Source organism: Pongo abelii, chromosome 9 (genome assembly GCF_028885655.2).
Source record: "Pongo abelii isolate AG06213 chromosome 9, NHGRI_mPonAbe1-v2.0_pri, whole genome shotgun sequence".
Lineage (NCBI taxonomy): Eukaryota > Metazoa > Chordata > Mammalia > Primates > Hominidae > Pongo > Pongo abelii.
Window position 1 is genome coordinate 92,902,804 of NC_071994.2, and position 24,240 is coordinate 92,927,043.

The window sequence follows — 24,240 nt, forward strand, 5'->3', positions numbered from 1 at the left end:
AAACCTCTGTTAAATGAGTGGAAACAGAATTGCAGAAATGTGGAGTTTTGTTTAAGTAAAGGGAAACAAAAGAACGCAATCTCATCAATTTTGATGCTGACAGTGATTGAGGTATTAGTGGTGTTAACAGCTTTAACAGCAGAGCACCCAGGACCAGAAATTCTTTCTGAGTTTGACGAGTGGGAAATTATAGCAGAGACTCTGGAAGAAGAATAACCAATAGATCAGGAAAAGCAATACTTAAATTCACTTCTGAGCCAAAATTGGGCATTTTGGGGGATGGGCGTGGCAAACAGCAGTCGAGTTCTTTAGGAAATAATTAGGGATATTTTCAGCAGCTCCCGCCACCTACTATGTCCGGGTTACTGCGGGATCCACAGAATGGAAGTTGCCCGCCAACAGGAAGAATGCCTCCTCCCTCTGCAGGGCTTCCTTTCCCCCATCGAGGGCCCCTGGGGACCACAGGTCCCCAGCGGGTAGGGCGGAGGCGTGGCCTTGCGAAGGTCAGCGGAGGCCACCCAGCGCTCACAGCCTTCTGCCAGCGCACTCTCTGTTTCTCTGCAGTCCCGAAGCTCGCAAATGTAGCAGGCGCCCCAAGCTCGGTCCTCAAGAAGCCATGGCGAAGTCCAGGGGCCCTCTGTACCTTTGGATGTGCTTGGCTGCTGCGCTGGCATCTTTCCTGGTGGGATTTATGGTGGGTAAGTGAAAGAAACACTCTCCCCTGACTCCGGGGCTCGTGATTCCCTGCAGAGATAAAGGGAGAAATCCTGGAGCTGGAAGGGATTGGACTGTACGCTAGCTCTGGCCGGCTGGGCTAGATATGATAAACTCTGCAAATTTCAGCAAAACTAGAAACCAGATGGAATGTATTTTGGGCTTCCTAATAGACAAAGTGTGCTCGAAATTCAAATTTATTAAATGTTCACTGAGTTCACTAAAGACAACCTACAGCTGTCACCATCTGCAGGGATGAAAAAAAATCGTTTTTTTCCAAGCAACGTTAGTGAGTCAAAACTTTCAACTAATACGGGCAGCACTAAAAACAAAGCAAAACGAAACAAAACAAAACAAAACCCTGCTCTATATGTAAATAAACATTTGTGGAATGTTCCCTATGTGTCAGGGACTAGAGATCCAGGGAAGAACAAGAAAAGCCATGCCTTCATGCGTAACGTGAGAAAATGAAAGAGCTTCTCTTAAATAAAACTCCTTTTAAGCATCTAAAAATTATATTACATATCAGAATTTACAGGTTTTCTGCATTTAATATGAACATTATTTTTTAAAGCTCACCATGATCTCTTTGTCAGATAAAGGCTTTTTGGGGGGAAGGACGGAGGGGTGGCTTCCAGTTTTAATAAAGTCAAAGTGATTTTGTGTATATGTGTGCATGTTTTTGTATTTTTTTTTCCTCAGGCTGGTTTATTAAGCCTCTCAAAGAAACAACCACTTCTGTGCGCTATCATCAAAGTATACGGTGGGAACTGGTATCCGAAATGAAAGCTGAAAACATCAGATCATTTCTTCGGTAAGTTTATTTTACGTATTTGATCTCAAAAATCATGTTTAAAATATCACAGTGAGAAGCATATTATACCTGGTTGTATGCATGAGGACAGTCTTCTCTGTGTGAAATTACATATTAGTCATCAACTTTTTTTTTTTTAATGTCTCTTTATACCAGTCTTGGGGTGAAAAAGTAGGTCTTTCTTCCCTAACTTTATCTAACAAGAAGTATCTGGTTGGCTATTGAGAGATGTTTCAACTTCATGTAACTTTGGATCTAACTGAATGTTATTCTTTGTTCTTCAGTGCCTGGGTTTTAATCAGCAATTTTTTTAGATACCGTATTCTGTCAGGGAAAGTTGACTTTCCCTTAGCTGGTTGACTAAGTGATTTAGTGGAAAAGTGATCAAAGTGTCTGATTCTGTCTGCCAAAAGTTAAACCTTTATCCCATTTTGCAGGTATAAATTTGTTGTTTACAAATAAGACAAAATGAAACCAAAAAGAATCATTGCCATTCCTCCAGCTTCTAACCAGGAAAAACAGTGGAAACTGGGGGAGTGATCATAAACTCCTTAAGAACAATGGCCATGGTATTTATTTCTGTATTCAGACTCTTTCAAATGGGTGTTATTTTTTAAAATCAGCTTTAGTGAAGTATAATTTACATAAAATAAACTGCATCCCTATAAATCCTACAATTTGAGAGTTATGACAGACGTATGCTATGCTGAACAAACCACCTCCTCCATCACGCTACAAAAATATTCCATTATGCCCTTTGCAGTTTATTCCCCATCCCCCTCCATCTCTGGCACTAGGCAATCACTAATCAATTTTATATCACTGGAGATTCATTTGCATTTTCTAGAATCTTATTTAAATGGAATCATATAGTATATGCTCTTTTGTATCTAGCTTCTTTTACTCAGAATAATGATTTTGAGATTCATCTAGATTGTTGCATGTATTAGTAGTTCATTATTTTTATTGCGGACTAGAATTCCATTGTATGGATATACTGCAATGTGTAGTTGATGGAAATTTGGGTTGATTATAGTTTTTGACTATTGTGAATAAAGCTGCTATGAACAGATGTTTACAAGTCTTTCTGTGGATATGTGGTTTATTTCTCTTGAAATGGTTGAGTTTGATGATAAGCGTTAAGTTTAACTTTTTAAGAAAATGCCTAAGATAAGTGAAAAGTGGTTGCATCATTTTGCATGTCTACCTCAAAATAAGGAAATCAGTATTCCAAAGAGATATGTGCACTCCAATGTTTACCACAGCAGTATTCACAATAGCCAAGATACGGAATCAACCTGATGATCAACTTCCATCGACAAATATTATGGTGTATATACAGGATGGATTATTACTCAGCTTAACAAAGAAAGAAATCCTATCATTTGTAGCAACATGAATGGAACTAAATGTCATTATATTAAGTGAAATAAGCCAGGCACAGAAAGACACATATTGCATGATGTAACTCATATGTGGGAGCTAAAAAAAAATTGATCTCATGGAGATAGAGAATAGAATGATGGTTACCAGAAACTGGAAGGGTAGTGAGGAGGGTAGACGATACTGAGGGGTTGGTTCAGTGGGTACAAAAATACAGTTAGATAGAAGGAATAAGATCTAGTATTACATAGCACAATAGGGCAACTATAGTTAACAATAATTTATTGTATATTTCAAAATAACTAGAGTGGATTTGAAGTGTTCCAAACTCAAAGAAATGATAAATGTTTGAGGTGATAGCTATCCTAACTACTCTGATTTGATCATTACTTATTGTATGCTTGTATCAAGATATCACATATACCCTATAAATGTGTACAAGTAGTAGGTAGCCATAAAATTTAAAAATAAAAAAATAATTTTATAAATCTATTCACGGCTTTGGCTTATTTTGTATTTAGATATAAGTTGTTTTCCCCCTGTGGAGTTTTTTGTTTGTTGTTGTTGTTGTTGTTGTTGTTTTGAGACAGAGTCTCACTCCATCACCCAGGCTGGAGTACAGTGGTGCGATCTCAGCTCACTGAAACCTCCATGTCCTAGGCTCAAGGGATTCTCCCACCTCAGCCTTTTGAATAGCTGGGACTGCAGACATGCATCAGCACACCCAGCTAATTTTTTTATTTTTGTTTATTTGTTTATTTTTGTTGTTGTTGTTGTTGGTAGCTAGAAGGTCTCATTATTTTGCCCAGGCTGGTCTCGAACTTGTGAGCTCAAGTGACATACCCACCTCACCCTCCCACAGTGCTAGGATTACAAGCATAGGCCACCATCCCCAACCCCCCTATGGAGTTTTTAGAGCTCTTTATATAGAGTTGACTATTGAGTAATGTGGGCATAGGGTGCTGACCCCCATGCAGTCAAAAATCCACACATAACTTTGAACTCCCCCAAAACTTAACTATTAATACCCTACTAGTGACCTTAGCAATAAAATAGACAATTAACATGTATTTTGTATATGTATTATATGCTGTATTCTTACAATAAAGTAAGCTAGAGAAAAGAAAACGATTTTAAGAAAATCATAAGAAAGAGAAAAAGCATTTACTATTCAGTAAGTGAATGTAGATTTTCATGAAGGTCTTCATCCAGTCTTCACATTGAGTAGGCTGAGGAGGAGGAGGAAGAGGAGGGGTTGGTCTTCGTGTCTCAAGGATGGCAGAGGCAGAGAAGGTAGAGAAGGGAGGCAGAAAAGGCAGTCACATTCTGTTTAATTCTTAGACATCATGCCTGTTTTTTACTTTTTCTTTTCTCTAAAAATATTTTTATACACTACCAGTTCTTCTTCCTTCATTTGCTTTAGTTTTATTGCCTATATCATAGAAAGGACCGTGTTGTAAAAGAAGTCAAAAGCAGTCTTGAATAATGGAAACCCTTCTGCCAGATTGTCTAATATCATCTTGTTTTCTGGCATTGCTTCTTCTGTGTCTTCTTCCTCATCATCTGGTACTGGTTTAGAAGTATTCATCTCCATCAAATCGTCTTCTGTTAATTTTTCTGGTGTCTACTACCTTTTGAATTTTTCCAAGATTACTATCATGAAACCCTTCATCACTCAATCTTTTTTTTTTTTTTTTGCCATATTCACAATCTCTTTCATGATTACCTTGTTTGGCTCTGTCATCAATCCTGTGAAGTCATATCAACATCTGCACACAGTTTTCTTTAGCAGGAATTTGTTGTGTTGGGCTTGATGGCTTTCACAGCATTTTCTATAACAATGATGGCATCTTCAATGGTGTAATTTTTTTCAGAATTTCATGAAGTTCTGTCAGGGTTCTCTTCCGTAGTATTGACAGTCCTTTCCATAGAGTGCAGTGAGCCTTAAAATTCTTATTATGACCCCTTGATCTAGGGGGCAAATTAGAGAGATGTGTTTGGGGGCAAGTAGATTACTTGATCTCAGCGTTTCTGGGTAGCCAGAGGTGTCTTCCAATACCAAAAGAACTTTAAAAGGCAATCCCTTCCTGGCAAGGTATTTCATGACTGCAGGAACAAAGTATGGGTGGAATCAATCTAGAACATAGGTTTCTGTTGTCCAGGCCTTCTTGTTGTACAACCAAAAGACTGAAAGCTGGTGTTTACCTTTTCCCTTCAAGTCTTGGGGGTTAGCAGCTTCATAGATAAGGGCAGTCCTTATCATAAACCCGTGCATTTGCACAAAACAGTAGAATTCGCCTATCCCTTCCTGCCTTAAATCTCAGTGCTTACATCTCTTCCTTACTCATAAATATCCTTTGTAGCATCCCCCTCCGCCCCCAGGATAGGGCATTTTCATTTGCATTAAAAAGTCTTTTCAGGCAGATATCCTTTCTCCTCAGTAATTTTCTTAATGTCATCTGAAGACTTGTCTACTGCCTCTTGGTGAGCAGAAGCTGCTTCTCCTGTTATCTTGACACTTAAAAAGTTAAACTTCTTTCTAAATTTATCAAACCATCTTTTGCAGGCATACTATTCTCCACCTTTACCTTCCTTTTGCTTTAAATTATCATAGAATGACTTTGCTTTTTCTCAAATCACATTAATTAGAGTTTATAGATATGCCTTTCTTATAGCAATCCTACACCCACATAAAAGCTACATTTTCAATACAAGAAAAAAAGGTAATTTGCAAAAGAACAAGGTTTTCACACTTGCTGGCATAGCTGCCATGACAGCTTCACAAATTTTTCCTTTTTTTTTTTTAACAATAGTCTTTATGCTGGATTTATCTTGAAAATGGACGGCAATCACAGCTGCACACCTCAGTCTATGGTATACCAAGCAATTCATCTTTTTCTTATAATGTATCATTAGTGGCACTCTGTATGGATCCCATGGTGTTATTCAAGGTTTACAGTATTGTACTAAACACGGTGAGAACTACATGAGAACCATGGGAGATCATTTTTTAAACTGCCATAAGCAATTTACTGGAGAAACAAACTGTTCACGTAGTGATGATTAGGGAGATGCTTAGTATCACACAGTGGTTTAAGCAGATAGTCACCGCACAAGCTCACTGCAAGAGCAGCAAGCTGTTGCTACAAAAGTATTACTGTAGTACACAATGTATTACAGTTAATTTTACATAATTATGATTTTATATTGTATCTTTATGTTTGTTTACATTTCTCTAGACTGCAAATGGCACCACGTAGTCTGTAAGTGTATGCATACGTTTTGATACATTTTAACTTTTTATAATAGATTCATGTTATTTTAAAACAGTAAATGATAAAATACTTTTACATGTACTTCACGCATTCGTGACAAACCTCTTCTTTTTTTTAAATATTTCTAGGCTATATGGTTCATTTATGAGTTTTTTTTAAATTGCTGCAAATCTCAAAAAGATTTTCCAATATATTTATTGAAAAAAATTCATATGTAAGTGGACCCATGCTGTTCAAACCTATGTTTCAAGGGTCAACTCTATTCTAGATATGTCTTTTGTTGGAAATGCAGTGAACAAATATTTTTTTCCAGTCTGTAATTTGTCTATTTGCCCACCCTCATTTGCAGATCAGAAGTTAAAACCTTATTTTGATGAGGTTTAATTTATCAATTTTTCTCTTTTTGGATCATGCTTTTGGGTTCATATCTAAGAACTTTTTGATCTGGACTTTGACCAATTTTGTCTTCTTTTTTACCCCAAAGACTTATAATTTACCTTTTACATTAAAGTTTCTGACCTATTTTGAGTTATTTTGTGCATAAAGGTGTAAGGTTTAGGTTAAGTTTATTCTTTTGCTTGAGAATGTCCAATTGCTGTATCACCACTTGTTAAAATGTTATCCTTCTTTCATTTAATTGCTTTTGCAACTTTGTTAAAAATTGGTTGGGCATAGTTGTGTGAGTCTATTTCTAGATTCTCTCTTTTGTAGAGACAGAGTCTTATTCTGTTTCTGGGTTTTATATTCTGCCCTATTTATCCAGTACCGTACTGTCCTGATTATTAAAGTGATATAGTAGATTTTAACAAAACATAGAATGATTCCTCTTACCTTATTCTTTTAAGCTATTATTGTAGCTATACTATATCTCTTACTTTTTCATTTAAAATATATAATAAACTCATATTTGTATAAAAAACTATTGGTGGAGCTTTGATAGGAATTACATTAATAGTATAGAGCAATTTGGGAATTCTTGATATTTTTGCTATGTCCAGTCTTCTATTACATGAACGTGGTATGTTTCCAACTATAGATCTCCTTCTTTTATCAGTATTTTGTAATTTGCATTAAGCAGATGCTTTATATGCTTTGTTAGATTTACATCTAAGTATTGCATTTTCTTTGGAGCAAATGCAAATTATATTGTGTTTTAATTTCAATTTCCACATACTCTATTGTTAGCATATAGAAATACAGTTGCATTTGTGTATTGATGTTGCATCCAGTGGCCTTGCTGAACTCTAAGAAGGTTTTGTTTGTTTGTTTGTTTGTTTTGGTTTTGGGGGGTTTTCTGAGAAAGAGTCTTGCTGTATTTCCCAGGCTGGTTTCAAACTCCTGGGGTTAAGCAATCCTCCCACCTCAGCCTCCCAAAGTTCTGGGATTACAAGTGTGAGCCACTGGACTTGGCTGGAAGGTGGGAAAGAGTTTGATTTGTTTGTTTGTTTGTTTTGGTTTGTTTCTTGTAGATTCATTGGAATTTTCTGTGTAGACAATAACGTCATCTTCAAAAAGGGAACGTCTCATTTCTTTTTTCTTTCTAATCTGTATGCCTTTTGCTTTTTTAAGAAAAACTGCCTCTTTATGCTGGCTGGAACTTCCATTACTCTGTTGAATAAGAGTAGTAAGAATGGACATTCTTTTCTTTTTTCTAATCTTAAGGAGAAAGATTTAGTTTCGCCATTAAGTATGATGTAGCTGTCGGTATTTTGTTGATGCTCTTTGTCAAGTTAAGAAAGCTCCCCTCTATTCCAAGACTGCTGAGGGTTTTTATCATGAATGGGTGTTGAATTTTGTCAAGTGCTTTTTCTGTATCAATTAATATGATCATATGATTTTTCTTTTTTAGCTGGTTGGTAGGGTAATTCCTTTATTTCTTTACTAATTTGGGACGGGGTCAAATTTAATCCAGAGGTATGTTATAGTTTTCTCCATGAATGCGAAATTGTCTATTTGTCCCATCAATTTGGTCAGTTTTTTTTCTATGTATTCTGAGGCTCATTCATTAGGCATCTACACATAGATGTTGTTATGTCTTCATAACAGAATGTCCTTTTATTTTTATGAGATGTGCTTAGTTATCTTCAGTAATAATCTTTTTAAGTCTATTTTATTTCATATGAATGGAGCCACGTCAGCCTTCTAATACTTATGTTTATATAGGATGTCTTCTTCCATCTACTTACTCTTAACTATCACTTTCATTAGAATTAAAATGTACCCTCTATAGAGAGAACACAGTTGTCATTTGCTGTTTTATCCATTTTTGTAATCTTAATTTAAGTATGCCCTCTGCGGGCAGCATATAATAGATATTTGCTTTTTTATCCACTCTGGTAACCTCTGCCTTGTGAGTATTTAGTCCATTAACATATAATATAGTTATTGATTGATATAATTAAACTTAAGTCTGCCACTTTATGGTTTGTTTTCTGTTTTCTTTCTGTACATTTACTCATTTTCTGAATTTTTGATAGTGGGGAAAATATATGAAATTTTATTTTATTTTATCTTTTGGCTATACCTCTTTGGCTATACTTTTTAGTGGATAGTCTAAAGGTTATATTATACATCTATTATGTTTCACTGTATTCTTAAATTTACTACTGTGTCACTTAATGTAAAATGGAGAAACTCACATTTCTATATGTCCATTTACTCTCTCCCCCACCATCCTTTATAAAGTAGCTGTCATATGTATCATACATACATGAAATATAAACCTCAAAAAATAATGCTATATTAATGTTATATTTTTTCTTTGAACATGTATATGTATTGTAAACTAATTAAAGTTAAAATTAGTATTTCATGTTTCTTAGATATTTATCAGTTTTGATGCTTTTCATTTGTTTCTGAAGATTTAGTTTGCCGTGTGCTATTTCTGTTGAGTCTGAATAACTTCCTTAAGTATTTCCTGTAATGTGGAGTCTGATGGTGACAAATTCTTAGTTCTTCTTCATCCATAAAATTCTCTACTTCAACTTTATTCTCCAAACATATTTTTCCTGGATATAGAATTCTGGGTTGACTCCGCTAACACACATGACGTTTTTAGAACTTTAAATGTTTCACTGTCTTCTAGCTGCCATGTCATCTGATGAGAAGTTTACAGTCATTAAATCATGTAACATGTATCAATTTTGTCTTTGATTTTCAGCAGTTTTACTATGTGTCTAGGCATAGTTTTTTTTTTTTTAATTTAGCCTGTTTAGGCTCTCCGAGCTTCTTGACGATGTAAATTTATGTCTTCCATTAATTTAGAAAGGTCTTGTTTACTATTTCTTAAATTATCTTTCTGCACCATTCTTTCTCTTCTTTTCTTCTAATACTCCAGTTAAACCCTACAGACAGATATATCGAGTGAAGTACATACACTACGGTTAACAGACAATCCCTGACTTATGATGGTTTGATTTAGAATTTTTCAACTTTATGATGGACTTATCAGGGTATTAAATGCATTTTCAATTTAGTAATATTTTTGACTTTCAATGGGTTTATAGGGACATGACCTCACCATAAGTTGAGTAGTATCTCTGTTTTCTACCCGTCTGTGCTGTTGATGAGATCACAAGGTTCCATGTTAGTGTCTATGGATGAACTCGAGTGAGCTATTGTAATGAGGAATAAATCAGCTATAATGTTCTTATTAAATTTCAGCTTATGTATTATCAAGGCACATCAGATATCAAGAGGTTAGTTCAAAATGTCTGTTGTGAGGTGCTTTTTTGATGATACAGGAAACGAATGAGTAGGAATGAACATCACTTAAAGAGAGACTCAGTCTATATATAGCTCATGCAATGGAGTAGAATGGCAGGGGATTTTGTGGTTTTTTTTTTTTTTTTTTTTTTTTTTACAGAGTTTTGCCCTGTTGCCCAGACTGGAGTGCAGTGGCACAATCTCGGCTCACTGCAACCTCCACCTCCCAGGTTGAAGCAATTCTTCTGCCTCAGCCTCCCGAGTAGCTGGGATTACAGGCTCCCACCGCCACACTCGGCTAGTTTTTGTACTTTTAGTAGAGAAGGGGTTTGCCATGTTGACCAGGCTGGTATCAGGTGATCCACCCACCTCAGCCTCCCAAAGTTCTGGGATTACAGGCGTGAGACACCGCACCCAGTCGTGAATGTCTTATCAAGTGAGACAGAGTGCTTATATTTAAATTTGCTTAACTTAAAAGGCCAGGTAAGATGTTAACACTATTGAACTGTTTGCACTGTATCATTAAGTGTCCAAAAGAAAGCTCCTAGAAAATGGCATGAGGTATCAGAAGTAAAATATGGTGATGCTCTTGCTTAAACATTAAAATTATCTATTTATATTATTACTATTATGCTTTAGTGTATAATATGCATAAGTTGATAAGCAATCTTTGAATGGTTTTCTTGATGATTAAATATCTTGTTGGTGTTGTTTTTTCTTTCTTTTGCATCCAATCACATACAAAAATTACACACCAAGAATGATGACAAGAACAAGGTAGAGGGAAACACACCATATTAGGGGCCCCCAACTTTAATGAATGAAGAGGCATGACTCAAAGTTTTGTAGATGACAGTACATACCTAGAAGGTGTAGTGGGTGGTGACTTTTTGTGTAAGCTTCAAAAAAGCTGTTAGTTTGGAAAGAAGAAAAAAGAGATATATTTGAAACAGCCAGTGGAGAGTAAGAAGACCTCCTAGCTGAACTTTAGCCATGAGATATATGGGGTCATGGAAAATAAAACAGCCTGCAGGTGAGCAGGGTCCTCAGAGGAAACCAGTTAAGACAAGGATGTTGGCTGGGCACGTTGGCTCACGCCTATAATCCCTGCACTTTGGGAGGCCAAGGACAGTGGATCACCTGAGGTCAGGAATTCAAAACCAGCCTTTCCAACATAATGAAACCCCACCTCTACTATAAATACAAAAAATTAGCTGGGCATGGTGGCATGCACCTGTAGTCCCAGCTACTCAGGAGGCTGAGGCAGGAGAATCGCTTGAACCTGGGAGGCGGAGGTTGCAGTAAGCCGAGATTGTACCACTGCACTCCAGCCTGGGCAACAAGAGCAAAACTCCATCAAAAAAAAAAAAAAGAAAAAAAGACAGAAAAGAAAGACAAGGAGGTCAAGAAAATATTCAGAGAAGGTGCTGAAGATATAAGCAAATTGTTGATTGCAGAGCTAAAGGGTTAATGAACACAGCAGAAGAGTTTAGAAGGCAAAGGAGGGCTTGAAGATTGAGTTAAAGGGCTTAAATGTGGGAACAATTGTATTTCTCCCAGCCACTTTCTTATTAACAGAGCCTCAACTGTGAGTATTCTCCCTCCCTCAGGAGGGTATGTGTTCAGTAAAGGTTACCTTCCTCCCAGCCCAGGAATCTCTTGATTAGTCCATAAGCCAATCATTATCCTCCCTCTGGCAATGATTGATTTTAGAAGGGGTAAATGACCCTATTTTGCCTAATGAAATGGGAGAAAAACTTAGCTGAGATCTTCTGCAAAAATGTTCCTTTGTTAAACACAAAAGAAGGAATAGTTGTTGTAGTTTGTACTTGTTTCTCCTGAAGTTACTGGGTGAATATGTATGCCTGGAGCTGTAATGCCCATCTTGGGACCATACAGAGAAAACCTGATATAAAATAAAGGATGTTATACCTTCCTGCTCTTTTTCTGTACTTCTCTATTTCATTTCAGGGAGTTCTTGAAAACTTGGGAGGCAAAAAAGTTCATGGCTAATCCTCCCTCCTAATTTAAGGAAATATATATATTTTTTCTAATTGCAAGAATCATATCTGCTCTATGTAGAAACAAAAATGATGAATTGTATAAAGTAGAAATTAAATATCTCTAGCCGTTTTGCTTTTTCATTCCTATACATATAAAATAACTTCTGTCTGAACACATTTGTACTTTTAAAAAATAAATATGGTAAGAAATTAAACATCTGATACCTGCAGTTTTCATTTTCTGATATAGAGAAAGACATCTTCTCAGAGAAGATGATGCTTGAAGAGTCCTTATGGATGATTAATAGTTTGCAGATGAGAAAGGAGAGTGATTAGAAGTGGTGATAGAGGAAGATTCAGGTAGATGAAACAATATTTTTGGCTGAGATAAGACATTGCGCAAAGGCTAAAAGGTATTAAAGATCATAATCATTTTATGAGAAAAATAAGTATACTCAGTGACAGAGAGTAGAGGAGTTTATAAGAGAGTGATGTGGAATTAATCTGAAAAGACAGGAGAGAAGACCTAACCTAAAAGTGCTTTAGATGCCATGTTGGAGTGTGAACTTTCAAATGCAGGGTACAGGGAGTTGTAGAAGAATTTTAAGCACATGGGTAATAACAGCAGATGAATTATTTAGAAATATCACTATTTCTCAGGATTGGATAACTACAATTTTGGATTCCAGTTCCAGCATTTATTAGCTGTAAAATTATGAGTAGATTATTCAGTCACTCTGTCAGTCTCCTCATTTGCAAAATGGGGATGACAGAAGAAGGATTGTGATGATTAAATGAGAAAACACATGTGAAAGTGAATGTAGAGTTCTTGTCATACAACAGGTTTTCAATACATGTTAATTTCCTTCTACTGCTGTATATTTTGTGGATGTCGTCTGGTTAACTAAAAAAAAAAATTAAAAAAGGGTTTATTTTTGTTCTACTGATGGTGGGGGACTTTTTTTTTTTTTTTTTTTTTTTTTGTGACGTAGTCTCACTCCGTCACCCAGGCTGGAGTGCATTGGCATGATCTCGGCTCACTGCAACCTCCGCTTCCCAGATCAAAGCAATTCACCTGCCTCAGTCTCCCAAGTAGCTGGGATTACAAGCACCTGCCACGATGCGTGGCTCATTTTTTGTATTTTTGGTAGAGACGGGGTTTCACCATGTTGGCCAGGCTGGTCTCGAACTCCTGACCTCAGTTGATCCACCCTCCTTGGCCTCCCAAAGTGCTGGGATTACAGGTGTGAGCAACCATGCCCGGCCAGGGACTTTAAAAATATTATTCACCCCAAGTAAAATAAATCTCACTAAGAACTATGTTTGTGAGGTCACTTAAATGTTACAACTCATTTACATCCAAAACCAAGAGAACACTGCCCAAATTAAATTCAGCAAGCCTGTACTTTTTGGGTAAAAGGCAAGAACTAAGCACTAGGGGATATGAAAAATAAAAATGCATGGACTTTGACATCAATGAGATAAATAAGCAACTGCATACATGATACAATCAACAGTAGAAATATATAAGTTAAACATGGAAGTGCCCAAGTGGTCCCTGCGAGATGTTAAGATCTAATTTTTTTTTCCAAAATGTCTCTGTTCTGACAAGCAGCAAAAAGGAACATTATTGATATAGAAGTATGACATTCTTCCAGGATGTCTTCTCATATCTGAGCTTTTGCTGATTGTGTCTACCATGGAATGTGTTCTTTTCTGAGGAAGCATAATATGAAAACTGCAGTTGCCCACCAATAACTTAAAAATTGGCCTATCTAGAAACTGGTAGCATTAGCTGTGTTTCTTTTATCTGTCATATAGGAATGACAACTTAATGCCCAAAGCATAAGTAGTGCATTTAGAATAGTTTTTAGGCACATCGTCTGAGCATAGTCTTTAACGCCCTCTTATATTTTATTTTCATTTTAGTTCTTTTACAAAGCTTCCTCATCTGGCAGGAACAGAACAAAATTTCTTGCTTGCCAAGAAAATCCAAACCCAGTGGAAGAAATTTGGACTAGATTCAGCCAAGTTGGTTCATTATGATGTCCTCTTATCTTACCCCAATGAGACAAATGCCAACTATATATCGATTGTGGATGAACATGAAACTGAGGTATGTGAAATTGTTGGTACTTTTTATATTTTGCAATCCGACCATTTTATGTGGATTGTAATGTAGGGTCAAGTAAAAGTAGAAATTTGTTAATAGTGAATTATTCAGTATCCACTATGTGTTCGACATGGTGTTAAGTCCTGAGGCCAGAATGAGACTAGGACATGGTTCCTTTGCCTAAGTAAGTTGAGGCAGACAATGGAATACTTCAGACTTCAAATTAGTACGGTAAGTGCTATGAAGATTATGATTAGAATTCATTATTTACCCAGAAAAGGGTCACTCAGCCCAGTCTGGGAGTTAGACAATGTTTCCTGAAGTCTAGACATGTGAGTCATGAAAGGACATAAGGAGTTAACCATGTGACAAAATAAGCTAAGAAAATTCTCAACAAAAGACAAAATATTGGCAAAGGCTTGGAGGCATATACTAGCCTAGTTTTATTGGGAGAATGTAGTGATTTTCTGTATTTCAAAAGTGTAAAATACAAAGTGGGCCATGATGTGAGATAAACCAGTAAATATGTTCTGGGAACAGATCATAGAAGGGCGTGTATGCTGTCCTAAGGAGCTTAAACTTCAACTTCAGTTCACGGGAGCCAATGACAAGTCCTGAGCAGGGGAAGAATGTGGCTAGAGGGGCATTTTAGACAGACAAGATCCTCTGTGGATTATACCTAGGCTAAGCAACGGGTTAAAGTTGTTGTCTTAAGACAATAGTCCAGGTAAAAGATAATAAAGTTTTAAATTAGGATGTTAGTAGGAATGAGGATGAGGGATGGATTTCAGAAATAGTAAGGAAATGTATTAGCAGGACTTGATTAGTGATTGACTTGGGGAAGGAGGGGAAGATAGAGTTCAGGATGACTCCGAGACTGTCTGGTGTGGGTGGCTAATGACTGAAGCTATTAATAGAGGTAGGAAATGCAGATCAAAAGGAGGCCCAGGGTGAGAGATGATAAATTTGAATTTTAACATGTTGAGTTTGGACATCCAGGATGAAATAACCACCAAACATTTAAATATATGAATATGAAAAGGTAAGCATCATAAGCATATTAGCTATTGGTAAAATTCTGATACTTAATGAAGTCTCGCAGGGAGGGAGTACAGAGGCAAGCAATGGGCTGGGGATAAAACATGGGGAAATATTATTTAAATAAAGATGAAAGAAAAGGAGCCCACAAAGGAAGCTGAAAAGGCATAGTCAAAAAAAGAGGATCACCAAAGTGCCACCTTTGAAGCTCTGCTGTTGCACTTCGTAAGGAAACTTTTGGTTACCTGGGATTGCATGCATTTATAAAAGTTTCTATTATTAGGAAGACAATAATAATGATAAGGCTCTTTCTCATTGTTGTCAGTGTAATTTATCTATTATAGAACCTAGTTCCAGGATGCTTAATCTGAAGTATATACTTGGAGGCAAAATGAATTATATCTTAATAATAATCTGGAATTTTTCTCTCTAACTTGACATATTTTAATTCTTGCTAGATTTTCAAAACATCATACCTCGAACCACCACCAGATGGCTATGAGAATGTTACAAATATTGTGCCAGCATATAATGCTTTCTCAGCCCAAGGCATGCCAGAGGTAAAATAAAATACATTTGTAATCCAAGTCTTTAAATGGTTCTTTTGCTATGTAAAACCTGTATGGAGGACTAAACCCAAGGAAATTAGGTGAATCATTCATGCAGGTTCATTGTTTGATATTCAGTACTATGAAAACCTCATCCCTCAAATTAAAAAATAATAATAAAATAAAATAGAAAAGAACACCAGACAGAAAAAAGAAACAAAACAAATACATTAAAAACTGACCGTGCTGAAGCAGTTGCCACTCTCTGAAATAACAAACGGCTGAACATGCCTTTCAGTGAGGCAGTAGGTGTTTTTTTGTTTGTTTGTTTTTGTTTTTGTTTTGTTTTGTTTTGTTTGAGACAGAGTTTCGCTCTTGTCACCCAAGCTGGAGTGCAGTGGCACAATCTCGGCTCACTGCAACCTCCGCCTCCCAGGTTCAAGCAATTATCTTGCCTCAGCCTCCCGCGTAGCTGGGACCACAGGTGCATGCCACCACGTCTTGCTAATCTCGTATTTTTTTTTAGTGGAAACGGGGTTTCTCTATGTTGGTCAGGCTAGTCTCGAACTCCCGACCTCAGGTGATCTGCTTGCCTCGGCCTCCCAAAGTGCTGGGATTACAGGCGTGAGCCACCGCTCCCGCCCAGCAGTAGGTGTTTTTACAAGCTTCTTTCCATTTTTCATAATTTGAATATTTTATGGATTCATAGATAGGATTTTATAGATCATACCATAGAGGTTCTTAAATTAATGCAATGGTTGGAAATTAAATAAATATAGTTAGGATATTTAAAATGACATTTATTTACTGTATTCCCTGTGGTTTTGCATACACTGATAATTTCTTCAACACAGGACATGCTGTTTAGATATGTCTGGCTGGGTGCAGTGGCTCACACCTGTAATCCCAGCACTTTGGGAGGTTGAGGCGGGCAGATCTTTGGAGGTCAGGAGTTCAAGAACAGACTGGCCAACATGGTGAAACCCCATCTCTACTGTTAAAAAATACAAAAATTATCTGGGCGTGGTGGCGCATGTCTGTAATCACAGCTACTCTGGCTGCTGAGGCAGAATCATTTGAACTCAGAAGGTGGAGGAAGTTGCAGTGAGCCGAGGGAGTGCTACTGCACTCCAGCCTGGGCGTCAGAGTGAAATTCCGTCTCAAAAATAATAAATAAATAAATAAATAACTCTTATACATTGTCGTTTTTTAAACCTTTTCAGGATTTTAAAAGATTCTGTAATGACTTCTGCATAATTACCGTGGGTCTGTTTATTATTCCCCAAATAAAGAAAGGAAACACTTTTGATGATGTAGTATTGTGAAGCAAACTTATTTTTTGTTTTTCTTCTTTAATTTTTGCAGTATTATATATATTTTCTTTTCCCTATAGGGAGATCTTGTATACGTGAACTATGCTCGCACTGAAGACTTTTTCAAACTAGAAAGAGAGATGGGCATCAACTGTACTGGGAAGATTGTTATTGCAAGATATGGAAAAATCTTCAGAGGAAATAAAGTACAGTATTATTTGTTTTTCTACAGAGAATGAGAGGATATATATATTCTGTAAATGTAAATGACCAACTTGCTTCTCTGTTTCCAAATTGCTTTCAAACATTTCTTTTCTTTTTTTTTTACTATTTGCCATGGGTACACGGAAACTCATGTTTTTATGTTTTCTCACATACCTGGAAAAGAAAATTATTTTTAATCATTTTTATTACAAAAGTAATATTTGCTTTTAGAAATTTAATTGAAGGAAATTTGTATAAAGAAAAAAATGAAAAGCTCCTCTGCATTACCCACTTCATTATTCAGATATAATCAATCTTAATAGCTTTTTTCAAACCTAATTATGTGAAATATAAATACATCTGTCCCTATATGCCCATTTTACATATATTTATTTATTTACTTTTACATTGTATAAGACTTTATTTTTTTTCATTCAGCCATGACTCATATTCTTCATGTCCACACGTTGAGAGTTATGTAATACATTGGTTAAGAGTATAGAACCCTAGATCCATATCACTTGGGTTCTGGTCTAGTCTGGCTCCTATTCTTTCTAGATCTTTTACTGTGAGCATGTTACTTAAGTTCTCTGTTGCAAAGTTTCGTCATATATAAAATGTGAATGCCGAGGGCACCAATCTCATAGAGTCCTTATTGAATGACTTTGTTTGAAAGCGCTTAGGATAGTGGCTGGTACTTAGTAATTTCTATATAACTGCTTATTAATTACCTTAATATTTTAAATGATGGCATCATATTTCACAGAATTGATAAGCCATTTATTTAACCATTCCACTACTGACGATGTTTGTCTTATCTTGAATTTGTTACTATTAGAAATAATTTAATTGTGAACATCTTTGTCCATATATGCTTCAGAAATTTGTGGGAAGATTATTGTAGTATAGTTTCATCGAAATTAAATGGCTAAATAATAGTGTATATTCTTTCAAAATTTTGATAGACATCATCACTTTTCCTTCAAAAAGTTGTGACAGATTATACTCTTAGTGATATAACAGGGTGTTCTCTAAATGTTGGAATGCATTTTTATGAATCAAGACTGTTATCCATCTTGTGCTACAATACTTTTGGTGAAGAAGAATTTAGTATCTCACAGGGTATATTTTCCTATTCTTGGCCAGTTTGGATTGTTAGAAAGATGTTTACAAAAACCCTGGGCTGTTTTTCACAAATATGACTGCTCTGCATACAATTTTAAATCAGTTTAGTTCCATAAATATTTGTAGAATGCTTACTCTATGTTGTGCAAGATTTTACAGGGCAGTAGTTTAAAATTAAGAAGACATGGTTCATGTTTTCAAAAACACCCTCAGCCTAATAGGAGAGATAGATATTTAAAAGATATTTTAATACATTAAGAGCTATCCTATAATATAGAAAATATAGAACTACAAAGAAGGGACATTAATTCTACAGTTGCAGGTTGTAATAGGAATGTTTCACAGAAGAAATGATAGCTTGTTTAGAATTCCACGGAATAATGGAAGTCTATTAGGTCTAACAGGTGGGAAATTGTGTTCAAAGCCAAGAGAACTGAATGTGTAATTGTATGGTAAAAGGCAGTGTCTAAATATCCTTCCATTATTAAATTAATGTCTTTCTTATAAAAGCCAACCATTTGCCATATCTGCATTATAAATTGCACATTGCCCCTGCAGGTTAAAAATGCCATGTTAGCAGGAGCCATAGGAATCATCTTGTACTCAGATCCAGCTGACTACTTTGCTCCGGAGGTACAGCCATATCCCAAAGGATGGAATCTTCCTGGAACTGCAGCCCAGAGAGGAAATGTGTTAAATTTGAATGGTGCTGGTGACCCACTCACTCCAGGCTATCCAGCAAAAGGTAAGGGATGAGCCTATCAGTCCACCAATTTTGCAAAAAATACTCCTTGCCCTTTTAGAAGGAATACAAGCAAGCATGTTCAGAATAATATTAAACTAAAATTGAGTACACTTATATCATTTTGGATTACTGCTGCTGGGAATTTTAAAACATTTGCTCTTGTATTATTTTAGTTTTAAATTTTCATGAGATGTCGGCATGGGGAATAAACACTCAGTTCATACTCTCCTTCTTCCTTTATTAGAGTTCAGAAATACTGATCCTCATACCTAAAGTAATGCTCCTTTTAACAAATGACAATTTAGGTTTGCTGAATTACTGATGGATTGTATCCTTCTTTATATCATACATTTCTTTTTTTAAAAAAATGAGTTTTTGTGTTATTTAAAACAAAATTGGAAGTTTTACCTATGTGAAATGATCTCTACAGTCAAAATAATGAACATACCCATTATCTTAAAAAAGCTTCCTCTCGTCTCTTTATATTCCCACCCTCCCAACTCTTCCTTCCCACTTCATCCGATCCCTAGGCAACCATTAATCTTGATTTCTGCTGTCAGCATGATTATTTTGAGATCTGTCCATGTTGGCATCTTTGTCAATAGTTTTTCTTTCTTTTGCTGAGTAGTATTCCCTTGAATGGCTATACCACAGTTTATTCCTTTACTTGTAGATGGACATTTGGATTGCTTTCAGTGTGGGGGCTATTACAGATAAAGGTGTAATGAACAGTTGTTGTACAAGACCTTGTATGTACATGTTCTTTTATTTCTCTTTGGGAAATATTTGGAAGTGAAATGCCTGAATATTATGGTTAGTTGGATATTTAACTTTTACAGAAATTTTAAAATTGTTTTCTGAAGTTGTTTCACTTTATATTTCAACAGCAATGTATGAGTGTTCTATTTGCTATGTCCTCACCAACATTTAGTATGTCAGTCTTTTCAATTCTACGTTCTAACAGATGTGTATGACTTCCAGGTTACAACTCTTCTATTTTTCAAAACGTTGTGTCTAAGTTTGGTCCTTTCCATGTGAATTTTAGAACTAATTTACAATTTCCACCAAAAAGCCTCCTGGGAGTTTGATTGAGATTGAATGAAATCTATAAATCAATTTGGGGAGAATTGGCAATATTTGGGAGAATTGAATTAACAATATTGAATTTTCTGATCCGTAAATAAAATATAACTTTGCATTCTTTAATTTCTTTCAGCAGAGTTTTATAGTTTCACTATATGAATCACGCATACCTTTTGCCAGATTTATCCACAAACATTTCATAGTTTTATGCTACTGTAAAGTTTTAATTCCAATTTTTCATTACTAGGAAATGAAAACATTATTCTACTTTTAGAAGAAATACATTGGTCTTGTATCCTGCAAACTTGTTAAACCCATCGATTCTGCTAGGTTTTTGTAGCTTCTATCAGCATTTTTACATACATGATTATGTCATTTGCAAATGAAGATAATTTTATTTCTTGGTTTTCAATCTACATGCCTTTCCTTCCTCTCTCTCTCTCTCTCTCTCTCTCTCTCTCTGTCTTTCTCTCTCTTTCTTTCTTTCTCTCCTTCTCTCTTTCTTCTTTTTGCTTTATTGTACTGGCTAGACCCTCCAGGACATTTTTTTTCTTTCTTTTTTTTCATATACATTTTATAGAGGTACTCCAGTACAATGTTGAATAGAAGTTGTTACAGCAGACGTACTTGCTTTTTATTTCTGTTCCAACAGGGAAAGTATCCAGTCTTTCTCTGTTAAATATTATGTTAGCTCTAGGTTTTTTATACATTCCTTTTGTCACAATAAGGAAGTTTACTTCTATCCTAATATACTGGGCGTTTTCATTAGAAATGTATGTTGGATGTTGCCAAATGTTTTTTCTGTGCACATAGAGATGATCATATGTTATCATTTACTTTTGTTAAGTTATATGATGTTTTTAATGTTAATCCAACCCTGTCATCCTAAAATAAATCCCATTTGGTGACAATGTATTATCCTTTTATATATTGTTGAATTTTTGATATATTTTTCTTAAGAATGTTTCTGTCTATGATCATAAGGGATGTTAACCTGTAGATTTAGTTTCTTGTAATACCTTTGTGTCATTTGGTATCAAAGAAATGCTGGCCTCTTAGCATGAGTTGGGAACCATTTCATCTTCACTTTTTTGCAAGAGTTTATAAAGAATGGGTTCAATGTTGTCTACAAATATTTGGTAGAATTATCCAGGGATCTATCTGGGCCTGAAGTGTTTTATGTAGAACTATTTTTCACTACAAATTGAATTTCATACATATATATATATATGTGTGTGTGTGTGTGTGTGTATGTGTGTGTGTGTGTAATATATATGTGTATATATGTAATATATATGTAATATATATGTAATATATATGTGTATATATATGTAATATATATATATGATCTATTTATTCTCAAGTGAGCCTTGGTAGTTTGCATTTTTTCAAAGATTTTTGTCCATTTCATCTAACTTGTTGAATTTATAAGCATAGAGTGGTTTATAATATTTTCTTACTATTCTTCTGTCTGCAGGTACTAGAGTGATATTCTCTCCTTTATTCCTGATGTTAGCAATTTAGTCATTTCTCCTTTTGTCCTGATCTGTCTTGTTGGAAGTTTATTAGTTTTATTGATCTCAGATAACTAGCTTTGGGTTTCATTGATTATCTTTACTATTATTTTTGTATCCTATTTCTTTTTTTAAATTTAAATAGAGACAGCTCTCGCTACACTACCCAGGACAGTCTCAAACTCCTTGACTCAAGCAATCCTCCTGCCTTGGCTTCCCAAAGTGCTGGGATTACACATATGAGCCATCAGGAACCCAGCCAGTTTCTATTTCTTAGATTTCTGCTGTGATATTTATCATGTCCTTTCTCCTGCTTATTTTGGCCTTTATTTGTTCTTTTTCTAGTTTCTGAAAGTGGAATCTGATGTCATTTGTCAGAAACTTAACTTTTTTTCTAAGATGGATTATTTAGTGCTATACCTCTCCCTATAAGCACTACTTTAGCTGCATCCTACAGATTTTAATATATTGTGGTTTTATTTTATTTTAGAGACAAGATTCCACTCTGTCACCCTGTCTGTCACCCAGGCTGGAGTGCAGTGGTCCAACCATAGCTCACTGTAACCGCAAACTCCCAGGCTCAAGTGATTCTCCTGCCCCAGCCTCCCAAGTAGCTGGAACTATAGGCATGTACCACCATGCCTAGCTAATTTTTTAATGTTTACTTTTAGAGATGGGTTTTGTTGTGTTGCCTAGGCTGAGTGTTTCTATTTTTATTTGGTTCCAAATACTTTCTGATTTCTCTTTTCATTTCTACTTTGACCCATGGTTTATCTATAAATGTGTTATTTAATTTTAAAATATTTGAGGATGTTCTAGTTATCTTTCTAATATTGATTTCTAATTTAATTCCACTGAGGTCGGAGAACATACTGAGAATTTACTGAGACATGTCTTATGGCCCAGAATATTGTCTCTCTAATACATATTCTATATGCACTTGAAAAGAATGTATATTCTGTTTTTGGTTGGAGTATTCTATAAATGTCAATTAGGTCAAATTAGTTAATAGTGTCATGAAAGTCTTATACACCTACTGATTTATTATCTAATTATATTGTTAAAATTTTGTTTCAGCAGGCAATTATCTCATGAAGCTACTTACATAATAAAAATCTCATGATAGAACTATTATTTTACACATTTTATTATTTTTAAAGTGTTTCATTTACATAAAATAAGGTGAATAAAAAATAAGGTGTTTCAGGCATGAAGGTAAATTTGGTCCCTTTAACTCTATCTTGGCTGAAAGTCACAGTTCCAATGAGGTTTTAAGGCTGGCAATATTCCTTGAATGATAATATATTACTATTTGAATAAGATGTTTCTCATTTATTCCCAAGATTGCATATGTTCTCTTGGGTTTTTTCCAATTATTTATAGTTTCAGAATCTGAGACACATTTTCTAAGCATCTGGTTAATAACGTTTCTCTAAGAAAGATTCAAGAGATCCTTCAGGAAATAAAATATTCTTGTAAAGGTCAAGAAAATTATGTGAAATGTCAAAACAAATTTGGAAAACTGCCATCTCTATAATTAACATTACCTTAAAATATAAATGATTTATTAAATAAAGATGTATTAGGTAAAACAATTGTCTGACTTTTGGGGAACTTTTTTTTTTTTGAGACAGAGTCTTGCTCTGTCGCCAGGCTAGAGTGCAGTGGCGTGATCTCGGCTCACTGCAACCTCTGCCTCCTGGGTTCAAGCGATTCTCCCGCCTCAGCCTCCCAAGTAGCTGGGACTACAGGCACGCGCCACACGCCCAGCAAATATTTGTATTTTTAGTAGAGATGGGGTTTCACCATGTTGGCCAGGATGGTCTCCATCTCTTGGCCTCATGATCCGCCCACCTCGGCCTCCCAAAGTGCTGGGATGACAGGTGTGAGCCACCACTCCCGGCCAGGAACTTTTAATTTTGGCATAATTGCAAATGTATAGCAAATCTGCAACAGTTATGCAAAAAATCCCTGTATATCTCTTGCTCAGATTTTTAAATTGTTTTCATTTTATGCATTTGATTTTTTAGAATACACTTTCAGACTTGATGTTGAAGAAGGAGTGGGAATCCCCCGAATACCTGTACATCCCATTGGATATAATGATGCAGAAATATTATTACGGTATAGTTTTCTTGTTGGATATGAGATTAAGATATTTTCCACTAGGTGTCTATTTTCTCATTGAAAACCAATATGGCATTCTTATGTTAAACACAAAGTTTTATAACTAAATAACTCCTGAAATAGGAATAACAGAGTATACTATCTTTTTATTTCATAAAAGTAGTCATTTTAGTGACTAAGAAATAAAAATAAAATATCGCTCTGTTTGCTACAAATGAAATTCTCAAATACAAAGCTATGTCCTAAGATAATTCTGATTTGAGATTTTTCAAGCAATTGAATTTTCATAGGTATTCATTAGATATTTATATTCAACATCTAGTATAAGAATATGACAATGTCCCCCACTTACTAGAGGTATGACTTTGGATCAGTTGCTTAAACTTTCTCCGGCTCAGTTTCTTTATTTTTAAGATGAGGCTAGTAACTGTTTCTCCTTGATAGGGTTAGTATGAGATCATATGTGTAAAATACTTAGCACCGTATTTAGAATATAGTAAACAATTATTGTATTCTATAACTGATATTTCTTTACA

The 24,240-nt window shown here is 35.5% G+C and overlaps 1 protein-coding gene across 3 annotated transcripts in view; it reads left to right on the forward strand.

The window, feature by feature from the left end:
* Positions 1-483: 483 nt before the first annotated feature.
* Positions 484-24,240, forward strand: part of NAALAD2 (N-acetylated alpha-linked acidic dipeptidase 2) — a 57,082-nt gene continuing 33,325 nt past the window's right edge. The window contains exons 1-7 of one of the 3 annotated variants that reach the window (XM_002822347.6): positions 484-698; positions 1,417-1,528; positions 13,824-14,010; positions 15,504-15,605; positions 16,987-17,112; positions 18,794-18,980; positions 23,608-23,701. In XM_002822347.6, coding sequence (XP_002822393.2) covers positions 617-698; positions 1,417-1,528; positions 13,824-14,010; positions 15,504-15,605; positions 16,987-17,112; positions 18,794-18,980; positions 23,608-23,701 — 890 coding nt within the window. In that variant the 5' untranslated portion in view covers positions 484-616. The remainder of the gene's footprint in view (positions 699-1,416; positions 1,529-13,823; positions 14,011-15,503; positions 15,606-16,986; positions 17,113-18,793; positions 18,981-23,607; positions 23,702-24,240) is intronic. The other 2 variants (XM_063711324.1, XM_054524900.2) reach the window with 2 other exon arrangements.